Source organism: Heterocephalus glaber, unplaced genomic scaffold (genome assembly GCF_053883595.1).
Source record: "Heterocephalus glaber isolate CG9 unplaced genomic scaffold, H.glaber_assembly_v1.0 deba00001687, whole genome shotgun sequence".
Lineage (NCBI taxonomy): Eukaryota > Metazoa > Chordata > Mammalia > Rodentia > Bathyergidae > Heterocephalus > Heterocephalus glaber.
In genome coordinates this window covers 13,759,015-13,782,537 of record NW_028258412.1, presented here as the reverse complement: position 1 = coordinate 13,782,537, position 23,523 = coordinate 13,759,015, and the positions used below count along the sequence as shown (strand labels likewise).

Below are 23,523 nucleotides of genomic sequence, written 5' to 3'. Positions count from 1 at the left end.
CCATTGTGACAGAATGCTGCTTGATTTCATCCAAACCTCAGGTTATCACCCAACCATACAGGCTGTGGCCCAAATAATCTCATCCCTGGTATCCTAGACTCTTTGCACACGTAGGAACAAAGTGCTATAAAACAGCAATAAACATCATCATGGGGGTTTTCAAATAGTCCATGGCAGATCTCAAAGCCCTCCAGCCCAGCATGCCAAGAGCAATTTTAACAACAGAATTTGCTAGTCTTCTCCCTCTTACTTTGCTTCTCTCTGCCTATGTTTTTCTTTCCGCTTGTACTCCTCACCTGTCCTTCTTCTTCAGAGGTAGCTGATTCCCTGAAGCACTGTGCTGTAGTCAAAAGAATCTGGACTGGAATTTTACAGCCATGCCCTCCTTTAAATAATGACCTTGACACTTAAAAGCAATGTAACCATAGACAGGTCATATTGCCTCTTGGAGTCTCAGTTTCTTCATATGAGAGCGGATAAAATGCCTCGCCTCCTGCAACAACACATTGAGCACAGTGCCCGGGAAATAGAAGGTGGTTCAAGAGTACTGGTATTCTTTATCTCCTTTGTCTTTCTCCCCTCATCCAATTCAGTCCCTCAGCCCAGTTTCTGATCTGCCTTTTCCCTACTGGTCCTGCCAAAAAGCATGAGATACTAAAGATCAGCTGACCTGGGTGCATAACCTGGAATTTCTCAATCAAACCACAGAACCCCCTAAATACAGGAGAAAAAAAGAAAAGGAGAGAGGGAAGGAAGGAGAGAAGGAAGAAAGGAAGGAAGGAAGGAAGGAAGGAAGGGAAGGAAGAGCTAAAATACTCTCTGAAAGGGAGCTACCAGTCCCCCGCAAACCAAGTGATTTCTTTTGCAAATTACCCTCTTTAGTTTCTTCCCACTATTTTAGGACAACATTAATTACTAGGCAAGAACGAGAGAAACAAGTGCTGTGGACAAGGATCTATTTGATGACAGCCAGGCCCAAAATATTTTTCTAGAATAAGCACATCAACTGTTCAGGGGCTTTCTAAGATATAGGCTGGTTATTCACTATAATAAAAACTAAGTGCAAATAAGAGTGACATTTACACTCTATGAAATGTTTTTCAAAAACTATCTGCTGCAGAAAGAGGCATATGCAGTAATATACTCGTGGGTCAGTGTTAGACTGAAAAGTGAGCCTGAGCTATACTTAGACCTGTCCATCAATTTCTCTCTTTCTTTCTTTCTTTCTTTCTTTTTTTTTTTTTGGTACTGGAGATCGAACTCGGGTCCTTGCGCTTGCGCTTGTGCAGCAGGCGGCGAAACCACTGAGCTAAATCCGCAGCACTATCCACCAATTTCACACGGGTGACAAGAAACCAGGAAGATGAATGAAGGAGCTGGATGACAGAACCAGAAATACAAAACAAACCCAGTGGGCAGGAAGAACGGGTCAAAACCAAACAGAAAAGGTCAATAGGATGGTATTTTTAAAAACTTCAGCTGCATAAATACAGAACATAAAAGTGTTTTAAAGGGGGGGAAAAAAGGAACATGGAGAAGGGGAAGTACAATTTTATAGGTCCATGGAAGTCAATGGTTTAACTAAACTACCCAAAGAGCTCCAGGTAATTGGCAGAGGTTTATAGAGCTCAGTATAGAGGTAAAAACTTTCCACTGAAAAAGGTCACGTGAGCCATATTTTAGACCACATGGACTCCCAGAAACTCTTCAGAAAGACAAATCTACCAGAAAAGAACACAAACCTCAGAGGGATCTGAGATGTTTCACTAAGAAAGAGAAGGTAATTTAGAGTGGGAGAGACAGTGTGATATCTGATTGTCATGGAGATAATAAAAGTAGAAAATATGAGTTGATTCATCTAAAGTAGTAAGAAAAGTACCTGACACATAGTAAGTGCTAATTAAATGTTAGTTATTTTTATTATTACATAATCTAACAATAAATCAGTAATGATCTCCGATTTTGGTTGGATATGTCAGGCTACTCTTTTTTCTCTCTCTCTCTGAGGGCTTACCAGCATTTGTTTTAATTTTTTTATTTTTATCATTTGTTTTTATTACATGTTTGTAGTACATAATGTTTACATTCCTTGTGGGGAGTTGGTACACGTACACAATATATCTTAATCCCTTCTTTCATCCCCTTTCCCTTCCCTCCTTCCCTCTCCCCCTATCTTTTGATCCCCTTCCTATTTGAGAAAGATTTATCTCTCTAATTTCTATTATCTACCTTTTATTTTGCTCTTTATTTATATTTTGGATTTTTCATTATCAGACTACTCTTTAATTTCACGTTGTAATGCAACAGAACCAATGGATGAAAGTTGTAGACTTTAGTTCAAAATAAGAAAAGAGTTCCTGAAAAATAGGTTGGGATGTCCAAAGTCACTGCAGTAGTTTGGCCAAGGTTCACTGAGGCCCGTCTAAGAGAAGTGTTGGGGTAGAGATTTTCTACCTGGAATTAGGAGATGAATTTGACATGGATTACCAAATGGACTTTCATCTCTGGCATTACTTCCAATAGACTGGTGGTTGTAAAGTGTCATGTCAAGAAAGCTCCTAAGACAATTTCAGGCCCAAGAAGAAGTTGGAAGAAAAATCTATTAGTAAAGTTTGTCAGAGACAGGAATAAGAGGGATAATCACGGGAATATAGCCAAGATAGACACAAAATTCTTCTAATTATGTTCCACTTAAAAGTCTCTTACTTAGGAAGAGGGCATTTAGGTTGAAGTCTTGGGCCATGCTCAAAAAGCACACACCAAAACCAAGGATCCCAACTACATTTTGGACAATAAACATCATTTTTTATGTGTGAGGCCTGGGCTCAAACAGCACCACCAAAAATAAATGAATAAATAAAAAGATCATTGTTTAGTTCAAAATGGTTTCAACTATCTGTGAAATCTGATTCAAATCCAGGATCAGCCAGATGTCTGTGCTCAAACATCTATCTGGGAGGTACAGACTGGGGAACTGGAAATGTTCTCACGTAGGTTAGAAGTGAGAATGAGGGGACTGAGTCAGGCTTCCAGCATTCTATTCCTAGCATTGTCACTGATTCACCATGCAACCTTGGACCAAAGTTCTGGGCTGTCGGGGCCAACTCACCCTCCCCCAGAAAAAGAGGACAAGCAACAGCATCAGTTATTTCTCTTTTGTTTCCAGCATATGGCTAAAGTGGGGACATTGTCTACTCATGCCAAACAAAAAACTATAACACTCTACTTGACCACCAGGTATATTTAAAAGTTCTAGTACAGGTTGAGCATCCCTAATTCAAAACTGTGAAATCTGAAATGCCCCAAAACCCAAAACTTTCTGAGGGACAACAAAATGCTGCAAGTGGAAAATGTGACACCTGATCTCATCTGATGGGTCACAGTCAAAACACAGGCACATTAAAAAACTGTATAAAAGGTACCAAAAAAAAAAAACTGTATAAAATTACTTTCCATCTATGTGTATAAGATCTACATAAAGCATAAATAAATTTTGTGTTTAGACTTGGGTCCCATTCCATATATTATATATATGTGCAAATATTCCAAAATCCTGGTTCCAAGTATTTTAGATGAAGGATATTCAACCTGTATTGTGTTTATAAGGTTATTTGGTGAATTTCATTTATATATATATACACACATATACATATAAAATTAATTTTATTTTTAAATTTTTTGCTATCAAAAGATACCTTTTTTTTAAGGGCTAAGGCTCCAACCAGGCCCTCCTACATGCTAGGCCATTTTACCATTTTTAAGTATATAGTTCAGTAGTATTGAGAACAGTCATATAATTGTACAACCATCACCACCTCTCATCTCGACAACTTTCTCAAACTCCTACCTATATTTTGTAAAGTATCATTCGACAAGACACTTCATACTCACCTGTAATATTTTCACTACATTTTTGAAACTGAATAGCATAGCAATATTATTTCTACCAGCAGAGCCCCCAAGGAGCTATGAGTATCATATGACAACAGAGGATTCTGATTAATTATACTGCCAGCCTCAATACAGATTAAATAGAACACTCTTTGGAATTCAAGTTTTCATTAGACATCTTTATAAAAATGCATTTGTCCTGGTAGGTCAGTTCTAAGGAACAAAGCAGAATCATTAGTGATTCAATGTATAAGGCTTTGGTTGGGAGTAGGAAGCAGTCATCAATTTAAATAGCAAATTTTCACTGTTCTGTGAAAAGACACATGAAATAACATAAAGAAAGGGTTTAGAAGATCAATTTGTGCTTGTCATCTTATATCTCAAAAGCATGGCATGATGTTTTTAATTGAATTAAGTGCATATTCAAAAGTCCTCATGAATTTGGTACTCAGTATAATCTGATCAAATCTGTGCCCTGTGTAGGAAGCTAATTTGCACGGCTGTTCTATCAGCACGAAACTTAATATATTTTGAATATTAACTCTAAAGCACAATTTAACTCAATATTCACTCACCCATATATTTAATAAACTTTTTTCGCCACATACTTACCACATGTTTAACACTATTAAGCTTTATGTAGGAAGATCCAAATGACAGAGACCCTCTGACCTTCAAGACATATTATTTTAATCTGTTAAATACCTTACAGAAAATATTATGTGACCACTGTACTCTGCCTCAAAAATTCCAGTTTCAAAATCTACATGCCTAATTTGGATCTGACCATCTGAATGTAACAAATCTTCATGATCAAAATCCCACCTGGCTGCAGCTCCCAGGTCGTCTACACTCACCTCTTCCAGAAGCCTTTGTTTGAGTTCTCGCTCAGTCTCCAGTTTCTGCTGTAGGCTTCGGGCATTCATTTCAAGCATGGCATGCTTCTTTTCCAGATCATTGAGCTGGACATTCAGAAAAATTGGCCATGATAACACATATGGGGGTGTTAGATGCTAACAACTTTCATAAACATCCACAAGCCTTCACATATAAAGGATAATCAAGTTCTAAAGGCTAGAACATAAAGATTGTTTTGAAAAACCAAAAGTCCCTGTGATAGGCAAGTCTCCCACATGAGGACAGGAATTATTTCTAAGGGATGGATCATATGTATACCTGCAGCAAGTTCTAAAAGGATGGCTGCTCAAGGATGTATTAATCTGACAGGCTTTGGCTGAATTTAATTAAATCATTACATGCTGAGTGCTTAGAACTTGCACAGCACTACAGCTACTGGGATGAAAGGGTTTACGTGAAGTTGGAAGTGTAGAGGGTAGCTGATGAGTAGACATGCATGCACACACACAATGACTGCTTTGTCACAGGAAAGTCTGATAAGGTACGTAGAAGAGAAACCACACCCAATAAAGAAAATATGGTACTAGAATGCCTAGAGCTTTAAAGGACAGATTAGAACTAGCTTTTGAATACTTCAAGAATAGTCAGAAAATCTGGGGATTTAGCTCAGTGGTTCCGGTGCCTGCCTCGCAAGTGCAAGGTCCCGAGTTCAATCCCCATTACCAAAAAAATCCCAAAAAACAAGAACAGTCAGAAAAACACATTCTTCAAGTCAAACATAAAAGGGGTTCATTTATCTCTAAATTTATTATTTAGAGATAAATTTATCATTTACCTCTAAATTATAAATTTATTTTCCTCATGCTTTTAAAAAAAATGGTACCAGGTATAGTGGTATACATTCTAGCTATTTAGGAGGCTGAAGCAGGAGAATCCCAGGTTCAAGGCCAGCCTGGGTAACATAGTGAGACCATGTCTCAAAATAAAATTTTAAAAGAGATAGGAATGTGGCTCAGTGGTAGAGCACCTGCCCAGCTCAGCATGCACAAGGCCAGGGCACCCCCAGCAGTGTAAAAGAGAAAAGTAGTAAGCCAGCCTCAGGGAATTCAGGAATATTGTAAGTGGTAAGCTTTAGCCTTGAATTGATTAATCCTGTTTCTATGAATTTCCAGTAAGAAAATAAGCATGGAAAATAAGAACCAAGAGAGATTATGTAAAAGTGCAAATTTCCAATGATGAATGTCATTATATTGCATACCTAAAATGTACCAATAAAATAATATTACAAAATAGAAAGGAAATAAGCACGGATGGCCACAAAGATTTATATTCATCACAATGTTATTTATAGAGCAAAAGAAAAATTGGAACAAGGCCAAATTTCCAATACAAGGAGAATGCTTAAATTAGTTGCCTGCATGCAGTTTGACTTTTTCAGAATTACATGTTGAAAAAATATTCATTAACTAACGAAAAGCTTCCAGGGATATTTTTTCTAAAAGATGTAAAGCTGTATATATATATAGTAGAAATCTAAATTTATAAAAAGTATATGTGTGTGTACATATAAACATAAGCAAATAAGAGACTGTAAATAAATAACCAATATAACAAGGTAATGGTTGCCAGTCATTTTTTCCTTTACTTTTCTGTGATTTCTATATTTTCTACAATGACACTAAGTAATTACTTTTATAAACATAAAGTACAAAATTCAGATTGCTACTTTATATACATATATGTGAAAAAGACTATACGAATCTGTGTGTGTATATATATAAAATTTCTCTGATCTTCATTTTTATTATCTGCAACAGTGAAATGCCTATTCTACATCTCTTTCAAGACCATTAGATAAAATGCCTAAAACATTAGTACATCACTTTGTAAATGTGATGGGAAATGGTGATGGGACAGAACACATACATTTCCACCGTGCAATACTAAGTACTCACATGTGTCATGAGACCTTGCTATGATTTGAATGTGTTCCCTACAAGTTCCTCTGTTGGAAACTTCATCCCCAAATTCATATGTTGATGGTAGCTAGAGGTGAGGCTTTTGGGAAGTAATGAGGGTTAGATAAGGTCATGAAGATGGAACTCATGATGGCACTAGTGGCTCAATAAGAAGAGACACTGGGCTAGCACACTTGCTCTCACTGTGTGATGTCCTCTACCATGTGATGATGCAGAAAGAAGTCCTCACCAGATGCCAGCACTATGCTCTTGGACTTCCCGGTCCCTAGGACCATGAGCCAAATGAACTGCTATTCTTTATAAATTACCCAGTCTTGGGTATTTTGTTATAGCAACAAAAAATATAAAATTGACCCTATTACATCCCTGAACTTGGAATAAAGAGAAGCTAGCCACCTATGATTGCCACAACAGAAGGAGCCTGAATCATTGCTATCATGCTCTTCTCAAGGTTGCACAACACTAATCCATGAGGTCTAGAAATACTATACCAGAAATCAAGACTTATACATCAAAATCAAATCTGGACTTGTAGGGTCCACCTAGGCAGATGTTAAAAAGTCACTGACTAGCCATGATAACCACACACCTATGTTGTTGCCAACCAAGGATATCCCACAGTGAATCATAACTGGCACTTTCAGAGTGAGTAAATGTATGCTTACAAAATGTGTTAACCATGGATTGCATTTGAATTTGTGTCGAGCAGGCCTTTAAAAGAAGGAAACGAAAATGTTTTCCCAAAAGGCAGACAGGTGCTGACCTTGTCAGACAGGCTCTCAGCCTTCAGCTTCTGTTCTTTGAGAGCCTGCTGCAGAGCAAGAATCTCAGCCTTGTGTTCCTTCACTGCCAACTCCACCACCTGGCGAGACTCAGTGATCCGCTGATCGGCTCGCGCCCTGCCAGAAAAACAGGCCTGATTTCAGAAACCCCACCACCACCGACTGGAGAAAGGAGGCTGGTCCACTTTAACCCTGAGTCCTACCTCCAAATTATGTCTGCCTTTCTGACAGTGTACAGAGCAAATATTTGACTCACTTCAGGCTTTGGGTAAAACTGTCCTTAAGAGGTAAAGTTCCTATGAGTACTGACTTTGAAAGAGAGGAGAAAAGGCACCCCATTTGAGCAAACATTTTCTCTCTTCACAGCATATGTAAGGGGTTAAGTATTCTGGATGCTCATCAGAAAACTAATACTTAAATCTGATGATTGTGCCCAGAAATTACACTAAAGAATACAAAAGTCAGACGCAAACTTAGAAAACCACTTCCTTTTCCCCATGTCAGTACTAATTTTTCCGACTTCCACACTTTGGTTTGTACTATCTCCTCCACAGGCAATATTTTCCTTACTTACTCTACAAACTCACTTCTTACTCAGCCTTCAAGGATGAACTCAAATGCTATGTCCTTCCTAAAACCTTTCCCAATTTCCCTTGTTCTGAATCCAAAGCCTAAATCTATTTCTCCTCTAGCACACATCACTCTCTCTTTTAGGTGATAAATATTTGAATGCACAGTTTTTCTCCTCCACTAGACTCAGCCTCTGAGGACAAAGATTAAGAATTCTATTTTACTCATTTCAGTATCTCACATAATTCAAGAAAGGTTTTCACAATTGCCTTGTAAGAAGACATGAAATAAAAGTAGATTAATGCTGATCTTCTTAAGCATAGTCCATAATTATACCTTCGACACGTAGCTGTGTATTTCTTGATTCTGAAACCAGACCTGACCTCCAAAACTATCTTTAAGGTGGGGGGGGGGGGGTTGTGGGAGAGTGGCTAGAACTTCTAGTAGGGCAAAGGGACCCCCAGGTTGGAGAGAAACAAAAACAGAGTTTTAAAACAGCAGCTCTTCCCGTCAGCAAACACCCTTCCTGGGAGGAAATCAACAAAAAGAAATATCTGTACCAGTTTCTCTTGAAATTTATGGATTCTCATCTTTTCCTCTAATCTTCTGTAGAACTTAGCATAAATTATCCACCCAGGTTGGATCCACTATGACCATGTAAATGTGGAAAATACCAAATGGTGTAATACAGTCTAATTAAGTGATAAATATGTCTAGGTTTAGTTTAGCTTGCTTAGGGAATTCAGAGAACCACAGGGAAGTGATTTCCAGGAAGGTGACCTTAGCAAGGTTAGGAAGGGTGATATAATTCAGTTGGCCACATAAAGCCAAGGGGCTAATGCTGGCCCATATGGCGCCTTTGTGCAGACTAAAAAGGGGTTCCTGTTCTTCAAGACCATGTATTTCCATCTGTAAACTGTCATAACATACTAATTTTGTTAGAACAAAATACTTTGCTGCCATGAGCTACAAAATTGTCATAATAACTCTTCAAATTGATGGCATCTTCAGTGTGAATGGCACTCCCTGCACTATTATAACCCAGCAGGAAGGGAGCTGTATGCTGGGGGAATTGTGGAAACAAAAGCAAGAAAGCTGCCTAAACTCTTTATTATCATTTTCTACCAAGAAAGGAAGAAAGGAAGAAAGAAAGGAAACACCACTCTAGAGAGCAGTGGTTCTCAACTGGGAGCACTTTTCCCCCATCTTGGAGACACTGGGCAATATCCAGGGTCATTTTCAGCTGTCACAACTTGGGAAGGAGGTTGCTACTGGCATCTAATGGGTGGAGACAAGGAATGATGCTCAATACCCTACAACGCAGAGGACAGACCTCCACAACAAAGAATTATCCAGTCCAAAGTGTCAGCAGCACCAAGGTTCAAGAGCTCCAGTGCAGCAGGAAGACCAGCAAGTCCACATGACTATGTCTGGCTACACAGTCACATGGTCATGCTGATAAGAAATCTGACAAAAGTGTTTCTGCAAAGAAGGCACTGAGATATTTGCCTTGACTCCCCAGCCTCTGCACTGGGTAAATGGCCACCAGCCATTACTATAGAATCCAAGTGACAATATCCAGAATTACAAGCAGGACGACTACCCAACCTGGTTCACTCAAGAGCATCCTGGACTTAACCCTGAAAGTGCTGCATGCCAGGAAACTTCTCAGTCCTGGACAAGCTAGGATAATTGGTCACCATGTTTACAACTCTCAGGTGGATCCAGCTGCAGTCACCTGTCACCGGCTTTCTGCAAAGAAGAAGTCCCACCTGCTCTGTTTCTCAGTGTCCAGCATTCTCTGTAACTCTCGAACCCGACACTCAAACTGGGACTTCTCATCACCGAGGACACTCCTCCAGGCCTCCCACTGGCGCTCTTTTTCTAGCAGCTCATCATTCAGGGCCTCCAGATCCATAACCTGTTCTTCTAGCATTGTGCACGTGGTCTTCAGAGCCTCCATCGTCTGCAAATCAGTACCACTGAGTTGTGCCTTGTATCAAATGAGGATTTCCTGGAGGTTACTTTTATGAGCTCAGTTTCAGAAAAGCACAAGTTCCTAACTACAGTCTTAAATACAGTACATCTTTTCTTCTACAGCCTGGGGGGACTGGGCAAGATTGGATGAATGACAACCATGCTGCCATCTGAGAGGCAGAACCCAAAGCCAGCCTGGGGTTGGGGTGGGCAGTGACCAAGCTCAAAGCAAGTGGCTCACAATGGCTTCCCAAATCTTTCCGCTTTATTTTTATTTTTTTAATCTAAATTAAGAACTACTTCACACTTTTAAAAGCCATTTGTGAAACTCCAAAGCCCAAGCAACAAGATGTGACTGAACAGTACATAGTCTAGACAAGAAGGCACCAGACCCTTCTCCTAAATCCTTCCAAGAGTCTTCCAGGGACATCAGAACTTTGTTCACCCTCCTTACTTGCTTCTGGCTGGTGAGCTGCATCTCCCTCTCTGTGATCTCACGGCGGAGATGGTCTACTTCACTTCGCAGCTGAACTATCTCATCATTTGCACCTGAAGCCTCATCGAGTTGTTTGGACAAGTAGAAGTTTTGGTTGTTGAGTTCAGCATTGTCTTCAGTGAGCTGATTTAGCTGCTCCTCCAGGTCTGTGATGACCTGCAAGGGGAAAGGAATCCAGTTGCACACCAAGCAAGTTCATTGTAAGTGAGGAACTGCTTCTAGAACTATTAATTTTTAAACCTACGTCAAACTGACAATCAGTGCACAGCTATCTAAACTCAGGGCCAAATCTAAGCTACAAAGCCCACTCACTTAATTCTAACAAATGTACGATGGGAGAAAAAGAAGTCTCAGTTTCTAACTTAGGGTACATTTGGAAAATATGGCAAAAACAAATCAATCAAAAGTGACTGCTGTACAGATGGGGCAAGTTCAAATGGGATCAAGTTAATATCAGGAACCAATAAAATAAAGGGGGATGTAACACAAAATGGAAGTTAAGGAAAGAGGAATAATAGCCTGGTATCACAATCACCTAATTAAGCTAAACATGACCTTGACAATATCGATGTGATGTTATCATTGGAGACAGCCATCGTCTTAGAAAGCAAAATTCAGTCCTTAGAAAGGAAGACTGACAGAGAAAGATACTAAGAATGATTTGAATAATATCACAGGCAATGAATTTAATTTCATGTAACAAAGAGAAAAAAATCTTAAGGGAAGCTCAGAATAATCCTGAAAATATTATATATTATGGCATCATTTTAGTGGATTTTACTATATGGTCAGCTCTCAGTGTATATGAAATTGTCATTTTATGGACAGAGATTTAATCTGGTTTTGCTAAATTATTTCCCTGCTCAGTGGCACAATGTCTCCAATTTCAGTGCATTTAGCTTTTCTATTCTCTTTGCTGAGGTTTAGTATCGGTGCTTGCCGAGAGCTTTTATATAAAATACTTTAGAAGTTTAAGGGCAATTTTCTAATAATAGTTGGAATGAGGCACACACTATAAATTAAATTTTATGCCACAAAAAGAAGTAAATTAAAAGGAAATGCCTTTAAGCCTACGGTTATTGTTTCCAATTTTCAGACCTAGAATATACTTAGTTTATGAAATGTTAACATTTTTTCTATGACTAATTCCCTACTTTAACCCCCCTTTATCAATTTTAAAATATCTTCCCAGCCACACAGAATTAAAGAACATCAATTAAAGTACATTTGTTCAATGTGGCTCAGAAAATACAGCTTTTCATTGTGTTAACTGAGCTGATAACCTTTTAATGTAGTAAGCGGCCTAGTAATTTGCTTTTTAATGTCAAAAACCATGTTAATTCCTAATGTACTGATTTGAGGTACACTGTCAGCTACCAGAGGGGAATAAAGGTGACCTGCTCAGGTTTTTGGGAAAGATGGTTTCTTTATCAAAGGGAAAAAATAGGTTAAAAACCTGTACTTTCGTCGTAGCTAGCAGTTATATCTTTCTGTGACATGGTTAAATCTCTTAAAATCAGAAACAATATACAATGTCTATCTGTCCAAATCACCTCATTCCTCATTCCGGATGTAGACCCATTCCTTAAGATACTTCTCTTTGTAAATTATAAATGCTTAACTGCTATGCTTTATTCTACTTCTTTCCCAAAGGAAAACAGTTAAGACTGAGAAAAAATGTCCTGGAAGATGTGCTATAAAATGGATTCTAGAACCCCAAATAAGCTATCTTGTAATGAGCTGATTTCTCCATCTGTAACATGGAAGTAAATACTATATTTACTTTACCTGTTTTTATTCTTTGAATGTTATTGTATACTATAAGACCTTAATGTGTCATGTGAAATATAATAAAAACTAATAACTATGATAATGCTTCATTTGTAACGCCTTTTGGATAACACCCAATAGGAAATCTAGTCACACAAAAATATATAATTTACCTGCCATTCAAAGTTATATCGAAGTCTTAGGTACCTACTTCCTTTGATTCATGAAAATAATAGTTTATTATGTAAAAAATACATTTCTGCCACCTCTTCTCTTTCTCCCTAGATTACAAAAGTCTAAAGAAGAAACCCATAAAAAAGTCAGTGTGATGTCAATTATTACTCCAATAGAGATGGGTCCACAGGCATAGGAAGAGCCCTTTTATTTCCCTGCCATCAGCCAGTTTTCAAGGTCTAATGTCTCTGATTGCCAGTCTCTGTCTTGTTGTTTCCATACTAGGTCATTGTCTCTATACTGCCTATTTTACAAGATAAGGGTTACATGTCTATGTAAAGCACCCAGGCAGGGATTTAAAGCATTTTAACTCAATTAAATTTTTTATACATTCTGTCTACCCAAGCCATAATAACTTGTGACCCTTTTGACATACAGCAGATAATTTTTTAGCTTGTGACCCTGTTTCCAGTGGAAGGAGTTGTAAGTTAAGTATGAGACACATCTATGCATACACATTATTGAGTTTACAGATATTTAATGACTTGAGACTCAATCAGTAAATTAATGGTCTCCATGGCTAAATAAAAGTATAACTGGCAATCGTTACAACTGGTTTTTTTTCTTAGTTTTTTGGTTTTTTTTTTTGGTACTGGGGATCAAACTCGGGTCCTCGAGCTTGAGCAGCAGGTGGTGGAACCACTGAGCTAAATCCCCGGCCCCTTCACAACTGTTTTTAAAATAGGTATTATTTAATTCCCATTTTACAGATGGGAAAATTGGGGCAAATGGAGGCTAAGTAACTTGCCCAAAGGCATACTGCTAGTAGATAAAAAAAGGAAAACCCAGAATTTGAACTCAGCACTGAAACTCAAGAATCTCTGCCTTAGCTTGGCTCAGTGGTATGCACCAGTAATCCAAACACTCTGGGAGGCTGAGACAGGAGGATCTCAAGTTTGACCCCAGTCTGGGCAATTTAGCAGCTTAGTGATATCCTTTCTCAGCATAAAAAAATTTTTAAAGGGCTGCAGATGTACATTAGTGCAAAAGTTCTAGATTCAATCCCTAGTATCACAGAAAAAGGAGGGGAGGCTCTTAACAAAGCTAGCTACTCCTCTAAAATAGGGAGTCAAGTTTATTCAATTTTTCTTTCAAATTTTTGAAAGCTAAAATGATAAAGGAAGATATATCAACCATTCAGGATGACCTTTCTTGCTTTTGAAGAAGGTAATGTGCAACATTGCTTAGGACTACTTTGTGGCCATGGGTACACTCTCTCCATACCAAGAGCAAAGGATTTGTTTACTAACAGTCTATAGTAAAAGTCTGTTAACCTTTCAGCCCCAAGGATAGAAGGTAAAAGAGATAAACTGAAAGGCTGATTCCATCTTAGCAATAATTAAAAAAAAAAAAAAAAGATAAGGGAGGGAGCTTCAAAATGCAGGGACTAGCAAAGCTTTCTGATCTGCTGTTTCTATAGAAAAGAGATTTTGGTGCCTTTCTCATAGACAACAGGAATATAAAAAATTATCTACTCAGTGTAAAAAAAAAATTTTGCTTGGGGTTTTCTGTTATTTTTCAAGGCTATTATGTGAACCTCCGGGTTCTGAGAAGTGGATGTTGACCCCTCACACATAACTGGTAGATCAGGAGAGGTAAGTTGCCAGGTCAACGTCCAACAGGCATTAAGGGTGAAGAAACCAGTCAAACAATAAGCATCAGGCTAAAAACACACAAGACTGAAATCCTATTTTAATGCCTAGTTCTTTCCCAAAGGCAGCTATTTGCATATTATTTATTTTTAATCTTATAGCTGACAGATTGATTCATAATTAAAGCTGTGTCATATGTTTGCCCACCAACTCCCCTCTAAAACAGACTTAGGTAGGGTTTTAGGTGCCAGATTGAATCAAATCCTTTTTTAAATCTTTTCAAAATATAGAAATGGTCTGAGCTTGAAAATCTTATTGCTCCTGAGCTTTCTGAAAGCTGCTAACTGGGCACTCCTATCAACTGAGTTATTATGGGAGTTCTCACCAGTAGCAAAGATGATATTTCCTAATGGAGACCATGTTGGACAGTGCCAAAAAGAAAGGAACATCCATCACACTCTTGCTTAACCTTCATTTAAGCAGCCTTGAACTTGGAAAAGTATAATTGAGACCTACTACAGTATTATGCCCAAATGTTGTTCTAAAGTATTGGTTTTCAAGCTTTTTAAAGTAAGAGTCATTTTCCAAACAAAAGATTATGTTATAAGCCCAATATAATAGAACAATAAGGGTAACCAACAGTGCTTAGTACTTTCTATGGGTCAGGCCTTGTGCAAGCACTTTGCATGCATCATCTCATCTAACTATTGGAACCCAATAAGAGAGGTGTCATTACCAAATCCTACGACTCAGTGCTTCCTAGGTCTTACTGTTTCTGAAATTTGAATGTATATTGGAACTCAGCAGCTATCTCTCTTCCTCACCCAGCACCCAAAGAGCAGTTACTAAGTTGATTATATATCAGACAATCAATAGTATATTGCCCCTGAGGATGTACAATGTTACACCTTTTTTTTTAAAGTATTAGGGATTGAACCCAGGGCTTTGCACAGACCTGTATCTCCAAACCTCCTTTTAAGTTTTATTTTGAGACAGGGTCTCTCAGTTGTCCAGGCTGAGCTCAAATTTAATGATCTTCCTCCCTCCCCCTCCCAGGGTACTGAGATTACAGGCATGCACCACCATGCCTGGCTTGATATTGTGTTTTCTTTGGTTTTGTTTGTTTGTTTTTAGACATGGTTTCACTATGTAGTTCAGGCTGGCCTTGAACTCACGACATAGCCCAGGCTGGCCTTGAACTTGAAGTAATCCTCCTGCCTCAGTCTCATGAGTGCTGGGTTTATAGACATGCACCATCACACCCCATTGTTACCCTCATTTTTACAGATAAAGAAATAGGGGCTCAGAGAATAGTATCACATAGGTTAGCAGGAGACGAATTTATAATCTGAACTCAGACTGCCTGACTCCAGAGCCAATGGTTTGAACCACTAAGCCACCCAGCTGCTCTAGCTGACATGTGGATGGGGGTCACTTTCTCAGGGTCTGCCATCCCACTTAGGGAGACTCCCACAGGCTCCTCCACAGAAGGTAAGTGAAACAAGAATTAGAAGTCACTCTCCCCATCAAATTTGGACAGTATAAATGGTAGGTAAGTTAAGCAAAAAACCAAATTCACTCTACATACTGAAACATGTGGAAGTCCATTAAAATGTAACTTCCAATTTTTGTTTGTTTGTTTTTTGGTACCAGGGATCCAACTCAGGACCTTGCACTTGCAAGGCAGGTACCGGAACCACTGAGCTAAATCCCTGGCCCCTTAACTTCCAATTTTAAAAACAGGGCAGGATTGATTTCAAAACAGCATCAGAGAAACTTTAAAGGATGATAGACATGTTTATTATTTTATTATTTTGGTTTCACAGATGCATACACATTCTAAAAAATATTAGGTTTATTGTATACTAATTATATCTCCATAAATCTGCAGAACAGGTTCTTTAAATGTTTCCTTATGCTAAAAGACTAAACAGCAAAAAAAGAGAATTTCAGATAAGTTCATCAGAATTACTGATGAACACATTTTGAAAACATCCAAGTTTAAGGAAAAATTAGTAATAGAAAGAATCACAGTCACAAAAAGACAACAGGAAACTAAAAAAAACTAGGCTGAAGAATATGGGGACAGAATCCACCAATTCTTCAAGGGAGGATGAGAAATGGAGGAAACCAATAGTTTCAGCCTGATGTAACCATCACATCTGGAAACACAGACGCCCATCCACAGGAAAATGATAAACAAACTACAGTTCTATTCGTACACTGGACATAATACACAATAATGAGAAAGAGCAAATTATCTAGAAATGCAACAACATGAAGGAATATCACAGACAATTTAAGTTTATAAAAAATAAAAAGCTAACCCTCTAAGAGCATGTCTTCTCTGATTTCATTTATATGAAGTTCAAAAACAGGCAAATTCAATGCATGATATCAGGGATCAGAATGGAGTAACACTCTGGGCAAAGGATGCAAATGAGAAGGGAGACATGAAGGAGCCTGCTGGGAGGTGAAAACATTCTGCATCTTAATCTGTATCGTGGTTACACAGTTGTCTGTGGTTGCAAAAGTTTCATTAACTGTACATTTAAGATTAGTGAGCTTTATGCATTTTATACCTAAACTGAGAATAAAAACATCTACTATTAGGATTTAATGTCCTAGTTATAGTAGCTAAAGAGGAAATAAAGAGCTCATCATAAAAAAATAAACTATAGATATTTCTGAAGAGTCACAGATGCAAATAGTACAAACAAGGACAATATCACTGGGGACCAGGAAGGTAATAAAATGGGGAAAAGACCAAAGAAAAGAGATGGAAGCATGAATAAGGATAACAACCCCATCTTCTGAAAAGGACCTATTTTGGTCTTTTATTTTGACACAAAATAGACTGCATTTTCATTGACTCTACCCTATTATATAACCTATGAATGATGTTTATCTGCTTACAGAATTCACATCTTAGTATAAGTAACATCACCCAAAGGATCCTAGATTTTGAATTTTTATGTTAGGAAGCCAGATTTTTCCTGCTAGGAAGTTAAAATGTCTAAGACCACAGAAGAACTATTTGGTCTTTTCTCAGGGCAGACACAGGCTGAAGAAGCCTTGCAGAGAGCACTGTCCTGGCATGTGGCCAAGTCTTACCCTGGGCTGGCCATGAACCTGCACACTGGGAAAGAAAGAGGGGCTGCCAGGAAGGGGGTTGCTACAGTTGCTGAAATTTGGTAGTGGTACTACAATCTGAGTTATTTTCACCATCCTGATTATCTTTCTCTCCCAACATGAAGATGTTTTTTTTTTAACCCTGAAAAACAGACTATCTAGGGCTCAAAAACCTCCAAATAAGTTTGACTGAATTATCTACTTCAAACTGTAAGCTCATATCAAAACTCAGTCACTGATATTTTCTTTTTTTGGATCCTGTTTCAGTCCCCTGATATTTTAGTCATCTTTGGTTAATTAATACTCACAGTACAGCTGTTACGAAGGGCATCAAATTTGCGCTGGATTTCATCTCTATGTGCCTAAAAGGTAAGAAGTTGATAATAAATTTTCACAGGGTAGAATACAGTTCTATAAGCTATGGGTCAAATACAGAGAACAGCAACTTGCCCGAAAAGCCGAAAGTGCTGTTGCAGCAGCCCCGGCATTTGTTTTGCAAAGAACTAATTAATCCAGTCATTCCCAACATCAGAAATAAGTCACCGGGATACATGATGCTGTGTTAATAACAATTAACTATCTAGACCACACATGTACGCCCTGTGCAATTATCTTCTTACATTCATTTAACACCTAGGGGCTACCGGAAGAAAAGGGAAAAACTAATAAAGGACAAAGTTTTTACTGTCCTTCATTTGTCCTACTCCCCATTCTGAAAAGAGAGTAACTTTCCCTCTTTCCTTCTGATGACCCCTCCCCAACCTATTAGAGAGAGAGAAAGAGAGAAAGACATACATGCACATGCACACACACATACACACATAGATGCAGGCACATACAGAATAACAGCCAGGAAAAAGTATAATTTTTTTTCTTTAAATCAAAAGCTAGTGCTGGGCACAGCTAGTGGCACACATCTGCGATCCCAGCTACTCTTGAGGCTGAGGCAAGAGAATAACAAGTTCTAGGACAGCCTGGGCAATTTAGGAGACCTTGTCTCAAAATAAAAAGGGCTGGCAATGCAGCTCAGTGATAGAATGGTTGCCACGGTTCAATCCCCAGCACCATAAGAGATTTAGAAAACTCCACAGTAACTTTGAAGTAAATAAACAGGCTTTCTATGAGGCAATGCCGTCCCCAAACAGCAATATTGGCTCAGTTAAACAGAATTTTTTGAATGCATATTATATGCCTGACGCTAGTAGGAAATTGGTACACGTGGCCAACACCTTCATTTGGGAGAGGAAAGACAGAAAATAAAATAAGTGCCTGATTATAGACTGGGGGAAAAAAATGCTGTGAAGCACACAAAGAGGGGTTAGTAAAAGAAGAGTAAGAGTAGAAAGGAAGAAGTAGTGAAGGAGGGCTTCTTTGACATTTAAATTGAAGGATGATAAGGAGCCAGACACTGGCCTATCCCTACTTTATATTACATTTAGAAAGAAAAGGTGCTGTCAATTAAATCATGACATGTTTTATATCCATATCTGACTATTCGATGCATCTTGATTTCAGATACTTTCGAATCAACAGAATGAAGTATTTAGCCAGCCCTCTGTATCTGTGGTTTCTGTACCCATAGGTTCAGCCAACCACAGACAGAAAACATTTTGGAGGAAAATTGTCCTATATACTGAGTATATATATATTTTTCTTGTCATTATTCCCTAAACAACACAACAACTATTAACATTATATTTTAACAGCCATGGGTATATAAATTTTCATTTTTTGGACTTGGGTTATTCTAAATAAAACTAATACTCTTGACAAAATATAGCCACATGTTTTAAAACATTGTATCAAGTATTATCAATGATCTAGAGGTGATTTAAAGTATACAAGCAGATGTGCATTGGCTCTATGCAAACACTATGCCATTTTATAAATAAGGACTTGAGCATCTGCAGACTTTGGTATCTGTGGGCAGGGAGGGGGTCTTGAAAACAATCTCCCACAGATACTGAGAGATGACTATTCTTCTTTGCATTAAATTGCAAGGAAAATACATTCTTTTTCTGAGTTGTGGTCAATTTCAGAAAAACCAAGACAGAAAAACACTAGGCCAAGGTGATGACAGACAGGCAGGCAGGGACCAAAATTCTTAAAGGTCTAGTAAAGAATTTGAGGTTCAAAAAAAGAATCTGGGGCTCATTCAAAAATGCAATGAGTTAGAAACCAATGGGGGGCTTTAAGAAGAAGAGATGTGATCTGATTATCTCTTAAAGATGGTTGTGGATGCTGTAGGGAAAACAAATCAAAACAGAACAGAAGTAGGAAGGACCAGAAAAACTATTGAGGTCAGTGCCATCATTCAGGCAAGAAATGACAGTGGCTTAGAATAGGACAGTGGCAAAAAAGATAAGGACAAATAGAACCAAAATTTCTTTTGGATGCACAATTAAAAGGATCTGTCGATGGTTGTGGGAGTTGAGAAAAGAGGAGCCAAGGATGTCCTAACAGACTTGAGAGACAAGTTGAATTATAGTACCATTTGCTTAACCATGAAAGCCCACAGAACTACCCAGTTTCAGACAGAGGCAAATACGGTCTTTCTCCAGAAAAAGACAAAAACTTATTCTTCACAAGTAGGTCTTTAACATAACTAAGTAAAAATTTCAGATTTGTGATGTTTTCTCTAATATGTCTATTTTCCCATAAATTAGTGAAATTTATCACAGCAGATTAGATACTTTAGAAGAAAAGCTTAGTAAACTTGAAGACATAGCAAGTAACCATTTTGATACAGAGAAAAAAAAGCCTTAAAACTATGAACAGAGCATCAGTGAGCTGTAAGACAATTTCAAACAGCCCAATAAGCATGTAATTAGAATTTCTGAAGGAGTATAGAGGTGAGGCAGAAAAAAATTTTTTTGAAGAAATAATGGCCACAAGTTTCCAAGGTTGATGAAAGCCACAAATACACAGCCACAAAAAGTTCAGGGAGCGCCAAACACAAGAAACAGGAAGAAAATTAACCTAAAGTACATTAGAATCAAACTGCTTAAAACAAATAAAAAAGAGAAAAATCTTAAAACAAGCCATAGGGAAAGATACATTACACAGTGCCAGGTATGGTTACACATGTCTATAATCCCAGCACTCATGAGGTTGAGGCAGGAGGATTGTTGTGAGTTCGAGGCCAGCCTCAGCTACACAGTGAGTTCAAGGCCAGCCTCAATTGCATAGCGAGATCCTGACTCAAAAAAGAAGAAGAAGAAAAAAGAACTAAACTAAAAATTAAAAAAACAAAGATATATTACACAGTGAAGCAAAGACAAGAAACACAGATTTCTCACAAAAGTAGTTCTGAGGTGGGGACAGTGAAGAACTAGAAGACAATAGAGTAATATTTTGAAAGTACTAAAGGGAAAAAAAAAATCTTTTAATCAACCTAGAGTTCTATACCCAGCAAAAATACCTTTCAAAAATGAAGATGAAATAAAATTTTTCTCATACAGAAGATGAAGAACTTTGTCACAGTCAGACCTACACTATAAGAAATGTTAAAGGAAAATGACAACCAAGAATTTGGATATACACAAAAGAATGAAAAACACTGGAAAGTGGTAAAACAGAACAAAAACTGTTACATGAACAGATTTATAAAAATTTGTTTCAAATTAACATCCCAAATAATTTGTCCATATTTTTATAGACTAATTTACTAGATCATAATTTTTTCAAAAACTCAATCTGCTTTTTGCCCAGTGCTATAGTCTAGATGTTAAATGTCTCCCAAAGGTCCACATGTTAAGGCTTAGTCCACAGAGGGGCAGTGTAAGGAGGTATTGTGTGGAGCCTAGCCGAGGATGGGATTATGAGACCCCAGCTCTTTCCTTTTCTAGTCATGAAGTGAGCAGTTTTGCTCTGCCATCCATCCCTGCCAGGCATTGCCTCATCATAGGCCCAAACCAAATGGTCAGCCAATCATGGACTGAAACTGCCAAAACCATGAGCCAAAATGTTCTTTGTCTTTATAAGTTACTTATTTTGGGTACTTTCTTATAGTGACAGAAAACTGACTAACATAGCCAGAAACAAACAAAGACATTAATTTGATGAAGCAAGAATAACGTTCATAGAATGTAGGACCATGGCCATCTGCACTACTGTGGAAACCTCATTTTTGACTAATGATCAAGCAGTAGCCTGGACCCAAGAATCACTGTACTCCATAATCACCAAGGACAAAAAAGCAAGGATCTTTCCTACAGGAAGAATAGGCCTATATGTTAATCAACTCTAGGTTAGGGATAAGCAAACTTTTTCCTTAAATTAAGGGAAGGTTGGTAAATATTTCTGACCTACTCAAATCTGCCCTCAGATCAAAAGCAACCATAGACAATATGTAAAAGGGTGTGGCTGTGTTCCAATAAAACTTTATTTACAGAAAACGAGTGACAGTGAATTTGGTCTACTCACTATACTTCCCAATCCCTACTCTAAATGACTTTTTGGTATGAAACCTCTCAAAGACAAACCTGATATTGAGGATGAAACAACTCCTTTAAAGCATAAGCAGTGATCAGATAAAGTTCATTGGCCTAGACACAGGAACAGAAGCTCTGTTCCATTTTCTTATTAATAGCAAAGTTTCCAAATAACACCACACCATTAAAACTCATTTAACTGTCCTGTTGAGTCTGAAATTTCAAATACTGATTGATCCACTAATATTAATCATTATGAAACCTTGGATCATTTTAATATATCAAATGGCAATCCTCTCTGAAGGTATAATGTAACAAACTACAGTCATTATGGCTTTTTACTTATTATTGATTGTGATACACAAACACAAAAGGTAAAACTGACCCTGTTGTGGATACAAGAAATACTATAAGCATTTAACAACTATTGAGTAAGAAAATGATGAAACATATGCTTAATGTTTCTTTTCTTTTTTTTTTTTTTGGTACCGGGGATTGAACTCGGGTCTTTGCGCTTGCACAGCAGGCGGCGAAACCACTGAGCTAAATCCCCGGCCCTGCTTAATGTTTCTTTAAAATAAACGGGGGGGGGGGGGGACACCAAGCCAAAGACCACAAAATAGTATATACCAGGATAGTAAAACAAATAAGACAAGTTGTAGATTCTCTCGGTAAAATACTTGAATGCTACCCGGGTACTAGGTGCTACAGGGAATACATATTTATACTCTAAAAATTATTGAGGACCCTAGAGAGCACAAATGTTAGCACAGTAAAAAGTGCAAAATGATATCTAAGTATCATTACAAAAATCATCTGACCTTGGGAACCATCAAAGATCCATAAGTCCATTTGAGAACCATGACCTAAGAGTTGAGTGGCACTGAGGTGGATTGAGCGGACTATAGCCAGCCATGCCTAAGGACCACAGACATGCTTGGGGGGGGGGGTTATGTCGTCATTAATTTTAAGGATATTTAAAAGAGGAAGGATGTAAATTGCAATATGGTCTTGATTAGAGGAAAGGCCTGCAGAAGCAAAGAAAGGAAACCAGGGTTCAGAGGTCTGACCACCTTCTGGTATCCTTAGTCCTGATTCTAGAACCCCTGGCTTCCACACACCCATCCCTTTCCTGGTGATGCAAGCTGCAAGCAAAACCATCACCTTACATGACCCAATTTTACATCTTGGCTATCATCAGATGTCTTTCTAATTAAATACAGGGCTTGATGTTTATGTAAAAGAATGAGAATGTGGACTGATTAATAATTTAACAAATCAGAGAAGATGACTTTGGGAATCCCATAATCACACGGTGCAGGATTCCTTTCATGGGTATCTCTAAGCTTTTGACTTCTGGCTGTTCAACTAGTCACTTGACTGACATCAGTAAAAGAACATGGAGGAGAAAGCACGTTCATGAGGCCTTACTGGTGAACACTAAGCACACACCCTATCAGAGTATCCCGTTCACAAGACATATCTGTGCACTATAAAGTGCACAGACTCAAATTCTCTTCCTTAAATGAGGGATTACATAGAGCCTTAAATATCCAATCCAAGCAGAAAACTCTTTTCTACCAATAAGTAATGAAGTATTTTAAGAGCATGTTTCTGTTTAAATTTAACTCTCCTGTTGGTCTCTACTTCACTCAATCTCAGCTTTTAATGGCCAATTTCAATGCAAATGCAATTAACAGGATGGGTAAAGTGAGAGTAGGAAAAAAGAAAGCATTAGGAAGGCCAACAATGGCCTCCCAGCAGTCCCTGCCAAGCTTCATCAATGGAGAGCTTCAATTTAACTGTGCT

The 23,523-nt window shown here is 38.1% G+C and overlaps 1 protein-coding gene across 18 annotated transcripts in view; it reads right to left on the bottom strand.

Annotated features, from left to right (window-relative positions):
* Cit (citron rho-interacting serine/threonine kinase) overlaps positions 1-23,523 on the bottom strand; it is a 169,135-nt gene that overhangs the window by 31,890 nt on the left and 113,722 nt on the right. For 10 of the 18 annotated variants that reach the window (XM_021257368.2, XM_087198422.1, XM_021257362.2 and 7 more), the window contains 5 exons: positions 17,590-17,643; positions 10,512-10,709; positions 9,853-10,046; positions 7,492-7,627; positions 4,749-4,853 (listed from right to left, as the gene is read on the bottom strand). In XM_021257368.2, the coding sequence (XP_021113027.2) occupies positions 4,749-4,853; positions 7,492-7,627; positions 9,853-10,046; positions 10,512-10,709; positions 17,590-17,643 (687 nt within the window). Of the gene's footprint in view, positions 1-4,748; positions 4,854-7,491; positions 7,628-9,852; positions 10,074-10,511; positions 10,710-17,589; positions 17,644-23,523 lie in introns of all 18 variants that reach the window. The other 8 variants (XM_021257359.2, XM_021257360.2, XM_021257364.2 and 5 more) reach the window with 1 other exon arrangement.